Consider the following 12,500-nt stretch of genomic DNA (forward strand, 5'->3'; position numbering starts at 1 on the left):
GCGGGGCATAGAGGAGAAACAATAATGTACAGTATGTGGAAAATAATGTGTTTTTTGAACCTTAAACCACATGAACACATTTCATTACACCAAATACACAAAATAATGTTATTTTTAGCAACATCATATGACCCCTTTAACCTTTTTGCCTATATATTTATTTATTTTTAAAAAGTTTTATATTAAATAAATATTATTTTTTGTTTGTAGATATAACTTCATATTTACTTTTAACGTTTTTTTTGTGTCCATAATTTAGTATTTAAAAAAAAAAAATATATAATTACAATATTTCTGCCATGCATCTGCCAGAAGTGTGACTACATGAGATCTAGTACGAAGTAGTTTCTAAACATAATTTTTGTGTTGAGTGCATAAGTTGAGTCAAGCCATTTTATAGGTAGCACCCTTTATAATCCACATAATTTCAAAGCAGAATTTTCCTAATTACCTAAATAAATAAATAAATAAAAAGAAGCAAATAAAGCTTTTACTGACCACAATATTTTATTTATACAGTATGCAAATAGTAATACATTTTTTAATCATTGTTTTTGTTATATAATAGATATAGACAAATATTATCACATTGCTCACGCCCCTAAACAGTTGCTATCACAGAAAAGCCCTCATGAAGATTTCACATCTGGACTTAAAGGGGTCATATGATGTTGCTAAAAAGAACATTATTTTGTGTATTTGGTGTAATGAAATGTGTTCATGTGGTTTAAGGTTCAAAAAACACATTATTTTCCACATACTGTACATTATTGTTTCTCCTCTATGCCCCGCCTTTCTGAAACGTGTCGATTTTTACAAAGCTCATCGTTCTGAAAAGCGAGGTGTGCTCTGATTGGCCAGCTATCCAGTGCGTTGTGATTGGCCGAATACCTCAAGCGTGTGACGGAAATGTTACGCCCCTACCATACTGTGATGATGCCGTCCGGCCGGAGCGACGAGACAAAAACATTCAAACCCATTATAAACGAGGCATTTGTTGCATCCAGTGGGGACATAATTACGGATTAAACACACAGCGACTCCACAACATGGCAGCGGTGGCAACAGCAAGAATTAAAGTTACCCCTTCTTTCTTTGCGTGAACATTTGGGCGGCGTTATGCAAATCTTCCCACATAGTGAGGTAGACATGTGGGGGCGTGTTAGAACGAGTCGTTTTAGGTAGGCGTGGCTGACTCTTAACTTTTATAAAGAATATCTCTTAGGGTTTGAGACTTTAGTCTTTGCAACTTTACAGATCTTCTTTATGCACCAAGAGCTTGTAACACTCCAAAGAGAAAGGAAAAATTGAAATCGCATCATATGACCCCTTTAAAACAGGGTCATGCATGATGACGTCTGAGATATGAACAGCGAAAACGTGCGCGCACTCACTCGCGTGTTGTTTTTTCTTCTTCTTTCTTTTGTAATAAATTTTAATTTAATGTGTATGAATTTGTGTTTGTCATTTATGTTTAATTTATAACTATTGGTCATTATTTTATGGATTTGTATGTCGTTCAAGCATTAAAAAAAACACACGCCACAGGACTGTACCAACTGACACTAGACTGAGGGGACACACACACACACACACACACACACACACACACACCGCTGCTCTTATAATGAGCTGAAGTAATCACAGTGATGCTCAACATCCAGCTTTAATTGACTGTTGGTGAATGTAAATCATTCTGTCGGTGAGTTTCATTGTTTGTTGTTGCTTCTTTCAGTGTTCTGCACGATTTAGCGATAACTCGATCCAGGCGTTTTCACTTCTGCAATATTCTGTTTATGTGTCACACATAGTTTCAGTTTAAGTCATTTTATACACGACTGCGTGTGTGTTTGGTAGAAAACACACTTGAAACATGTTTACTGTTTATTTCTCTACCGTTAGCTGCAGTGCTCGTTGACATCTAGTAACGTTAGTGAAGCTAACAGACTAGCACACAAGGGGAAAAATGAGTGAAAACGCGTAGATGAGATTCAAACAGTGATGCTGATGGTGATAATAGTGATGAAGAGAACGTGGTGCGATTCTTTTTTTATTTCTGCTGTTTTTATTTGCTACGTCTTCATTCAGGACGGAGCTTTATTGTTGTTTTCTGGCTAGCGAGATGAATTGGTATCCATGTGATGATGCTTTGCGTTTGACCGTAATGCATTTTTATTACAGTGTAACTACTAGTGTAAAACAATACTAATAGTGTAAATCAAACCAGCAGAGCTGAAGTAACCGAGCGTTACCAGAGACCCTCAATACAAGCATCACTGTTCAGGCTTTGTGTTCATTGTCTGCTGGTGTTTGATCAAACCAGCCAATCATCTGTGTGATTCATTGATATTTGGTCGTGTAGGTTTTGCTTGTAAAGCTACAGTACTGGCATGTGTTATTACAGCTTCAGTCCTGAGGTTTATTGTTTTGGCACAGTGGTTATATATTGGATGAAATCTCTTCATTAACCACTATGATGCACCACGTCTTGGAAAATATGATTTTGTCTAAACATCAGGGTTTTGTTCTTACAAAAGTTCCATGATATTACAGTTGTCTTGTGCACATGGTACAGTTGTAATGCTTTTATTGATTGGAAATGTGCAATGGTTGATAGGACTGTCACTTGACCAGTTATCTTCTGTTTTTGTTGATCACGTACAACTGTATGGCTTGCAGAGTATAAACAATTTACCACACTTCACTAAACAAGTTGAATATCTAAACAATTGAATATCTATGAGAAATTCAACATTAAATGGAAAAATGTACTCTGATTATGCGTAAAGCAATGCATAACAATTGTGCAATTTTTTACACCTTTAAAAGTGGATTTTTGATAGCAATCAGCATAGTGTAGGAAAATGTGCTTAATGTTGTGAAATGATCTGGTATAGTTTTCCAGGAAAAGTGTTTATGAGTTTAGAAGTCATAGAATTACATGATTTATTTTTCTACAAAAAAATAAAATAAATAATCACATATTAAATGTTATTAAACACCAATAAACTATTTAATAATCTAATCACATTTGTGACAGGAATGTTCTTATTTTATAGCGTTATTGAATGATTGGGTCCTGTAAAAAATTCAGTAATGCTATAAAATAAGGTTCCATTTGTTAACATAAATTAACTACATTATTGAACATGAATTAACAACAAGAAACAACTAAAGATGAACTTACAGAACAGTTGTATTTTTATTAACTAATGTTAACAAAAAATAATAAATACTGTAACAAATGTAATGTTCATTGTTAGTTAAAGCATTAATTGTCATCAACTAATGGGATCTTATTGTAAAGTGTTACCAAAAATCTGTATTGCTGAGCACTCAATTTGCTCGAAGGAACCTGCAGACTGCTTTGGTTTTTAGTGATTTAAAGTCCCCATGAAATCAAAATGAAAGTTTTTTGGGTGTTAGTATCAATATGTTAGTCTTAAGGTTATCTATAAAGCAGTGTGCTCCAAAACAGTGACAAAATTCGCATTTAGAATATATAAGCATTCAAAGCTTGCAGTTCGTCACTTCCGCCAAAACGGCTCAACGATTTTTTTGACGTCACATCGTACTTCACAAACTTTCTGTCCAATCAAATGCTCTCTAGAATCCCCCTACACTATAAAATAGAGGCTGAAGCCGCGGCTGAAATCGGTCGCTTGTCCACAGAATTAGTATTTTCTGTACAGTGAATCTGTAAAGTATGCTAAACTGAGTAAAAATTAATACAGTTTGTATTGGCCGATTTATCAAACTAGCCCAAATATTTAATAAACAAAGAGTCAAAGGACAAGAAAGTGTAAGCTTTGGAGTTGAGCGTGTGGGCCTGTTCATGTGGTCCTGCCACAGTATTGGGCAAGCTTTTGCAGTGTTCGAGGAATTGGGTTTGTACGCTCTTGCATCATGGTTTTTCCCTGCATTGAGATATTGGTAATTTTAGCAGATGTTTTCTCATCCACAAGCAACTGACAGTATCCTAATAAGAGGACAGACCCCATGGAGTAAGCTGAGGTTTAATGTCTTGCTCAGGGCACAGTGGTGATTGACGAGCTCAATAACTCTGCATGATTATGGCAAAAATCATAATACTTGATTTTTTCCCTTGACATTGAAATTATGATTCAGTCATTTGGATGAATCGACATTAACAGCAGCAACCGCATGTCATATTTTTATGTAGCTTCACTTCCAAAACAAACTGAGAACTGTATTCCTGAATTAATTGTGTTCTGTTTTTAAACATCAGCAAATCTAGACAATAACTTAATGGTCACCATCACATTGGCCCTTTGAGTGGCATGAAAAACAGAACTGTTATTTAAATTTTGAATAAATTGAAAGAGCAAAGAAATGTCACTGTTCTAGAATGTTCTGATTAGAACGGGTCGGGAACCTTTTTTGACCAAAGAGCCAATTTTTAATTTTTGGTTAATGCATTTTTCCAAAAGAGACAATATATATATATATATAGAGCCTAATATTATAAAAAAATGCATGTTTTCTTTTTTTCAATAACGTTTTAATAATAGTAACTTTATTAGGACCATGGAAACTAAAATACACAAATATTCAACTAACCGTCAAAGATTGTGCAGGGCTTTTACTGTGATGTTGATTTACAAGGGGTTTACAGTGTTGAAAATATCAAGCATTTCCCGCTCTTTAGTGTCTCATTCATTCACGTTCCTTTATTAATAACGCTAACAGTCCCACTCGCTGAAAGCTGCACGGAAAAACGGAAGTAACCAGCGAAATGTTTCATACTGGCTCTTGGCACAGGAGAACACCATCTTCTATAAAACATACACTCTTAAAAATAAAGGTGCTTCAAAAGGTTCTTCAAGCGATGCCATAGAAGAACCATTTTTGGTTCCACAAAGAACCATTCAGTCAAAGGTTCTTTAAAGAACCATCTCTTTCTTACCTTTTTGTAATCTGAAGAACCTTCTTTCGCCACAAAGAAGCTTTTGTGAAACAGAAAGGTTCTTCAGATGTTAAAGGTTCTTTATGGAACCATTTAGACAAAAAGGTTCTTCTATGGCATCGTGAAGCACCTTTATTTTTAAGAGTGTAGTATATGTTTCAGTCCTGTCATTTTTACATACTTTTACACTTTTTCTGCTGTTCAAAAAAATCTTTATTTTCGCTATAACCACAAACAAGCTAACATTACGAATCTGAGTGCAGGAGCTCTACATTACCATAGACACGTCAGTGGTTTGCTGTCATGACTCTCGCGAACAGCACTGAACGCGCACTTTGGCCAGTACAGCATTTTTTATCAGCTTATGTGGTCTCTACAACAAAGGAATTGCTGATCTCTAGTGATGTATAGTTTTTGTAATAGATCATTTGTTGGTAAAGGGTGAGAGATCCTGTGAGCCACATGATTTTTGTCAAAGAGCCAGCTGTGGCTCGCGAGCCATAGGTTCCCGACCACTGGTTTAGACTGATGTCTGCTTCACCAGTGCTTTTGCACTGTAGCGCACTCTATCCATGTGCAGCCCGATTTTTCTGTCTGTGTGCAGTGTTTCCCATACATTGATTTATTTGTGGCAGCCTGCCACAATGTCTTGTAAAAATGATATTTTTTATTCGATCAGATAAGATTTTAAGCTGTCATATGGTCAAGTTACAACGTGCCCCTCAGATGTTACAATGTGTTCCACCTACGGGGCATGTTGTCACATTTCACTTCCACTTTTTGAGGGTAAATAAAGAAAAACCACCCGTAACTCCCGAACCCCGGGGGCTATACACGCGGGGGTGGTCTCATTCGAAAGAGGGCCTTGAGACGTACACTCGATTCGCGTTCGAGAGGGTTCCTCGGGCTGAAGGGATCCCCCGAATTTGGTGCGGATTCGCCGCGCCGTTATGGAGATATGGCCGTTCAAAGTTTCAATGGTTTTCCATAGACTTAAGCTTTAAAGCGTTTCATCCAGGTCGCCAGTAGCAAACAATGGAGCGCACTCTGCTGGACAAACTAAGTAATTACACAATTTCAAGCATTTTATCTGCGTTATATGTTCTGTAAAAAAAAATGTTCATATCGGCGACAGGCTCATATCGGCCGATAATATCGGCAAAACGATATATCGGTCGGGCTCTAGTTACCGGTATATATGTGGTCAGATTAGTGCAGCAGTGCTGCGGTTGTCCTGGGCTGAATCTTTGGCAGTGAGTTTTTTCTCTCAGGACATGTTTCCACCTTTTTCTTAGCAAATGTTTCCAGTATTTTTCCTTACTGTGAGGTCTTCAGAGCATTCGAGGATCTTTATTGACTGATTGGAGTTCTTTTTGTCTGTCATCTGCCTTTGTAAACCCAGGCATAAATATCCCATTGAATGTAGTTGACTTTGCTGTCAGACATTTATTCATAAAACACTTAAACTGGAGTATCATAGTCTCCTAAACAGTTTAATACAGCAATAATAAAGCTCTGGTCACTTATAATAATCTCACATGGTGAGTAATGTTACTGATTGAAAAACACAATTTGTGTTGGCTGACCATTATTTATATATATATATATATATATATATATATATATCACAAAATAGCAACCCATTGATTGAATGGTCATACATGATGTGTGATTGGATACGTGTGTTAAAAATTAAAGGCAGATAGAAATGATGAAAATGACATGAATTAATTTTGACTTCATGTTGAAATGATCAGTCATAAATGATTGAAATTTAAAGGGTTCAACAATTGTTTTGTACATCAAGAGTTTTATCTGATATAATCAAACAATCTAGTAAAGCATATGAGTTGACTGTTAATTTATTATAAGGCCTAGTATCTGAACGTATAGGGGGTTTACAGATATAGTGTGATCGTACAGTCATGTGACCTCTGCATGGCAACCACCGTTACAAACAAACACAAGTACTACTCATTTCTTTAGGGGAATTTTTGCTAATAATGAGACTGTGGGTAGTTCTACATTAAATGCTTTTGCTATTTAAATTTGTAAGGAGTGAGACAAATATAAATTTGTATATTCCATATAAACATTTTTGTAATTCTTATACAGGTTTTCATGAGCTCATATTGATTTGAAACATAGGCCAGTTGCATAAACTTAAGACTGTGTCTAAAGAAGTAGCTTGACCAACAAGCAGTCTTACTTTTTCAATACAAATAAGACCAATCTACCTTTTCATAACTTTAAGAAAAAGAATTAGATGACTAACTTATTAAGACTAGTCTAAACCATTTATGCAATGGAACTACATTAAAAATTAAGGTAACACTTTATTATGGGACCAATTCTCACTATTAACTAGTTGTTTATTAGCATGCCTATTATTAATATATTGGCCGTTTATAAGTGTTTATAAAGCACATATTCTGCATGAGCATATTCTACATCTCTAATATACCCAATACCTAAACTTAACAACTACCTTACTAATTATTAATAAGCAGCTAATTAGGAGTTTATTGAGGCAAAAGTCATAGTTAATGGTTTGGTAATAGCAAGAATTGGACCTTAAAATAAAGTGTGACCAAAATTAATTTGTCACACCAACTGACTATTGATAATTAAGAGCTAAAGATGATTAAAGAAAGCTTTCAAGAAATTGTGAGCCGTTTCAGGACCTAAAATGTACACTTGACCTTAATAAATTAATAGTCAACATACACTTTACTAGATGATGTTTGATGTCAGATAAAACTCTTACTCTGATGGCAAAAGTCAAGTCAAGTCAGCATTATTTAAATAGCGCTTTTTACAATGCAGATTGTGTCAAAGCAGCTTTACAGTATTGAACAGTATTAAAACGGCTGAAGTTTTGCCTAAGTTGGTGATCACAACACTTATTTTTATTGTATTTTGATGGTTAATTCATGTAGGATGCTGTACTATTTTCAATGAAGTGGAAACTGTAACACATTTTCTCTTTCACTTCCGTATGTGATGCTGTATTTTTTCGGCTGAATACAGGCTCAAATTAACACCCTACTCTTCTAAATGTGTAACATCCTGTTCTTCTGTGTGTAGATCTTTAAAACATAATCATTAAATAAACTGAAAAAAAAAATTGGATTGTGGATTACAGGAATAGTTCATAGTTCAGATGAAAATTTGCTTAAAAATTGACTCACCCTCTGATCATCCAAGATTAGGATGAGTTTGTTTCTTCATCAGATTTGTATAAATGTAGCATTGCATCAGTGTCTCAGCAACGGATGCTCTGCAGTGAATGGGTGCCGTCAGAATGAGAGTCCAAGCGCTTTTTACAATGCAGATTGTGTCAAAGCAGCTTTACAGTATTGAACAGTATTAAAACGGCTGAAGTTTTGCCTAAGTTGGTGATCACAACACTTATTTTTATTGTATTTTGATGGTTAATTCATGTAGGATGCTGTACTATTTTCAATGAAGTGGAAACATGAACCGTGTTCTGCTGTAGCTCTTATGCTCAGAAATGGTGTGTTATTCCTCTGTTTCCTGAGAATAATAATCATGAAAACTGAAGATCACAGGCCGACATGCTGTCTGTGTGTCTTAAATACCATGCTTTACCCTGAAGGCAAACCTCAGACTGCTCACTGTAGTGAAAAATCTGGATTGTCAGAATTGGTTCGTCTTCATGGTTCCCAGTTCAACTCACTTTTGTGAGCTTCTTGTTTTAAAGTAACCAGATCGTGTTTTGGTGCCCAGTCAGGCTCTGTAACTTCAGCGTTCCTCAAGTCTTTTATTTATTAAATGCATTTGTTTCGTGTTTTTCTTCACATCCGTAAGTAGGTCTTTTCCAGGAATGATAATGAGCGCTGTGGTTTAAGGAGGAGCACACTGGATGTGGCAGGTGGATGACATAAGTGTCCTAAAATTTAACACGTTGTTTTCTGTGAAAGTATGCATAGTGCCATCACCATATGGCATCCAAAAGTAGTGCCAGCTATGACTTCTGGGGCTGCTCAAAATTCTTCCATGCTATTGCCTGCCAGTCACAGTAAGTTCATAGTTTCCTAAAACAAAGCCTTCAGAAATGGTTACCAAGGGACACACATAACAGAAGCATTGAAGATGCATTGAGTATACACAGTTTTTCAGTAACAAGCGTGTGTTTTGACAGCGTGAGCAAAGCCTAGGCTACTTACACAGACGTTTCGTAATAAAAGTCATCATTGCTAATCTTCAGTTTTGCACAGTTGCGCCACTTTACACCAACTGTGAAGCTCATCAAACTCACATTGTTCGTTTTTTTGAAGAAGTGCACAGACCTTTGTGAACCTTTTGTCTGCATGAAGTGCTCTGTGTGTGATACCTGTGCCGTTTCCTTCGCATTGTCATGTGAACAATCAGTCAGTGTTACTGATACCATGAACCTTGTTACGCAAAGCAGTTCTTGCTTCATCTGAAGTGACTGAAAATAAAGACTTGGTTCACAAAGTGAGTCAGATATTAATTCACAATAACTGCTCTGACAGATTAATTAATCGAAGGATTTGTTAGACTGATCAGTCATTTTGTCATGAATCTGAGTCTGCAGTGTTTGCATTGTGGCTCAAATAAGAATGTACTGTCATACATGTAGGTTTCATATGGTTAAAAAAATTACATTCATTAAATTGTTAAAATATGTAAAAAATTATATAGTATTTAAAAAAAGAAATACTTCCAGATATCCAAAAATTATTACTCAGAAATATCACATTTTCGTGGAGTTGCACCACATGACATTTTACAACCTGATTAACCTCGTCTCAATATGAAAAGTTAAATTTTTCTTTGACTGGGTGTGCGGTGGTCTGCTCTATGATATAATTTCCTGTTTTATATGTTTGTCATTTACTTGTTTTTCTGCATGTTGTTGGCAGTGGTTTACACCTGAGGACATTTTTGAGCAACTCAAAAGCTGACAGCATTCCATTGCTGTGCCTAAGTAGCATCTTATGAGGTTTTGAGATACAGCAGTAACACAATAAAGTGAAAGCTCGTGCGTTTTCTTCATAACTACTGCGGGAACATTGCATTCATTATGCTTAAAACAGTTTGAATGGATTAACTTTTTTTCATGGCCGTAAGTAGATAACATTTTGTACTAGCTAAGCATCCTGAAAGGCAGAGATATCTCTTAGTGTTTCTGTATCTCCGATCACAACTGACTGGAAAAGGGCCAGTGACCTTTAAACAGATCAGCTCCAGTCCTCAGTGGAGATCTTGGACTAGTCAATAACTGGATTTCCTGATGTCTTGACTCAGGGAACATGTCAGGAACAATGTCAGTAATGGTTTCCCTCCATTAGATCTGATTTAAACATGCTCAGCTCTGAAGCTGACATTAGACTTTGAGCTTGTTTTATAGATGGTGTCTGATAAAGATGTCTGATTCATAGGGCTCTGTCTCTGATGTTGAACTCTGATCGTAACAAACAAGGGAAAAGAGGCAAACCTAAACACTGAGGTCAGATTTTCACTAAGGCCGACTTCTCTTGTGAAATTGAAAGCAGACACCGTTTCATTCCAACCATTTCAGTTCAGTTCCAGTAAGTCCACATGCTCGTCATGTGGCTAGAGTGCGGTCAATTACTTGTCAGCTACAAAAGACACTAGTATGAAAAAATGAGCCCTTTTCTGGAAACAGAAACATTCCTGAGCCGCCTGGAGCAAGTCATAGCGACGGCCTCCTGCGGGAACTTCAGCATGATGGCCATGAATGCTAGATTCACACATTCATGCCACTTGCTGGATTTAAAGGAACAGTTTACCCTGAAATGAAAATGATCATTTACTCACAGTCAAAATGTCTCCAAACCTGTATAGCTAAAAACTCAAAAGCTAGATGTTTAGCACAGTGTTCACGCAATACAATCAAAGTTAATCTTGTCATGTTTTTCAAATCTTCTGAAGTCATACGATCTCTGTGTGAGAAGCACAAAATAAAACCGTTCATTTGCATTTCTAAACTTGTGATATGTGATATGACATCATTGTTGTGAAACCTGCTGCAATTTTATTGAATATTTGAATATGCAACAGCAAAATAGACATGAGAGCTGTGGAGGACAGGAAAATATTTTTTATAAATAATAACTTGTGAGGATTTTGGGTCTGTTCTTCTCACAAAGCTATTTTGTCATGTTTTGTTTTGGAACTTGACAGCATCCGTCTTGTAAAACTGATTTGCTAAATTTGGAAGACTTTCTGTCTTCAGTCATAATACTGCCACATGCACACTTTGCAAAAACTGGTTAAGTTAAAATGATGTCAGATTAATGCATGTTTAACTCTGGTTTGTTCTTGCAGGGAGAAGCGTTTGATTGGGTCAGCAGCTCCTCTGCACATGCACAGAGTGTTGCCAAAGCCAAGTACCAGTTTCTCTTCGGAAAGACAGAAGACACAAGCTCAGCAGATAGCGGTACTTGTATATTCTTGCATGCTTCTTGCATACATGTAATTATCACACCACTCCAGTCCATCAATTGACATCTTGAGAAGACAAAAGCTGTGTGTTTGTAAGAAACAAATCAATCATTAAGACATTTTACCTTTAAACCTTTCTCTGAAAAAAATGGTAACCTAAAAATGAGCAGTAACACTTTATTTTAAGGACCAGTTCTCACCATTAACTAGTTGCTTATTAGCATGCATATTACTAGCATATTGGCTGTTTATAGTTTTTAACTATTAATAATCAGCAAATTAGAAGTTTATTGAGGCAAATGTCATAGATAATAGTTATTTAATAGTGAGAATTGGTTCCCAATGTGACCAAATGTGCTTCATGTGGTAACATCTAAATTGATTTTATTCAAATAAAAAATGTTATTTAACATTACTGAATCAACCTGAATATATTAGGTTACTTTATTTTTTACTTTTTACAGTGTCGCTTCTGAGTTTATAATCCATAATAACACTTCCTCCAGTGAAAAAGTCCATCCCCTGTTATCCTCCCACATCAAAATCCACCCATGAGGAACTGTTTTGGAGTGTTTTGGTTCATCAATGGTTGTTAATTTGTGCAGATTTCTCTCCTGATTCAAACCAGATGGCTTTTTTGACCCCTTGTCTAAACTATAATGCAGCTAGCATCTAGCTCTGTGCAACATTATAGTTCACAGAATCTGACAGTTTGTACACAAACCCTGCTTTGTTCCCCTGTAAAAAACAAAAACTAGGTTTTCTGAGAGGGTTTTACAGTGCTGACTGGTAACATCTAAATTAACTTTATAAATTAACTAAACCAGGTAGAAATAGCTCTTAACAACTGCAGTGTAGCAAACATAATGCTTTGCTGGTGACACCTGAAGGCAGGTGAAGTGCATTTAAGAAAATAAAGGATGTAAATAGAGATGTTTTTATAATAAATAATACAGACATAAGAGAGGCAACAACCTTGAACTTTGGTAGTAAATATCTCAATTGTCATGAGTCACTCTCAAAGTTGCGATTATTGAGGTAGTGATAATCATAGGAACATTTGAGCATCAGTTTAACCTGTTTGATGTCTGCTATTTTTGACCAAAGGCATGTTATT

General features: G+C 36.1%; 1 protein-coding gene across 1 annotated transcript in view; it reads left to right on the forward strand.

Moving 5' to 3' along the window:
• Nucleotides 1-12,500, forward strand: part of LOC107665472 (PH and SEC7 domain-containing protein 1-like) — a 118,185-nt gene that overhangs the window by 2,234 nt on the left and 103,451 nt on the right. Inside the window, exon 2 of the mRNA XM_016456366.1 lies at nucleotides 11,267-11,378. Coding sequence (XP_016311852.1) covers nucleotides 11,267-11,378 — 112 coding nt within the window. The remainder of the gene's footprint in view (nucleotides 1-11,266; nucleotides 11,379-12,500) is intronic.

This window comes from Sinocyclocheilus anshuiensis, unplaced genomic scaffold (genome assembly GCF_001515605.1).
Source record: "Sinocyclocheilus anshuiensis isolate Anshui unplaced genomic scaffold, SAMN03320099.WGS_v1.1 scaffold755, whole genome shotgun sequence".
Taxonomy (NCBI): Eukaryota; Metazoa; Chordata; class Actinopteri; order Cypriniformes; family Cyprinidae; genus Sinocyclocheilus; species Sinocyclocheilus anshuiensis.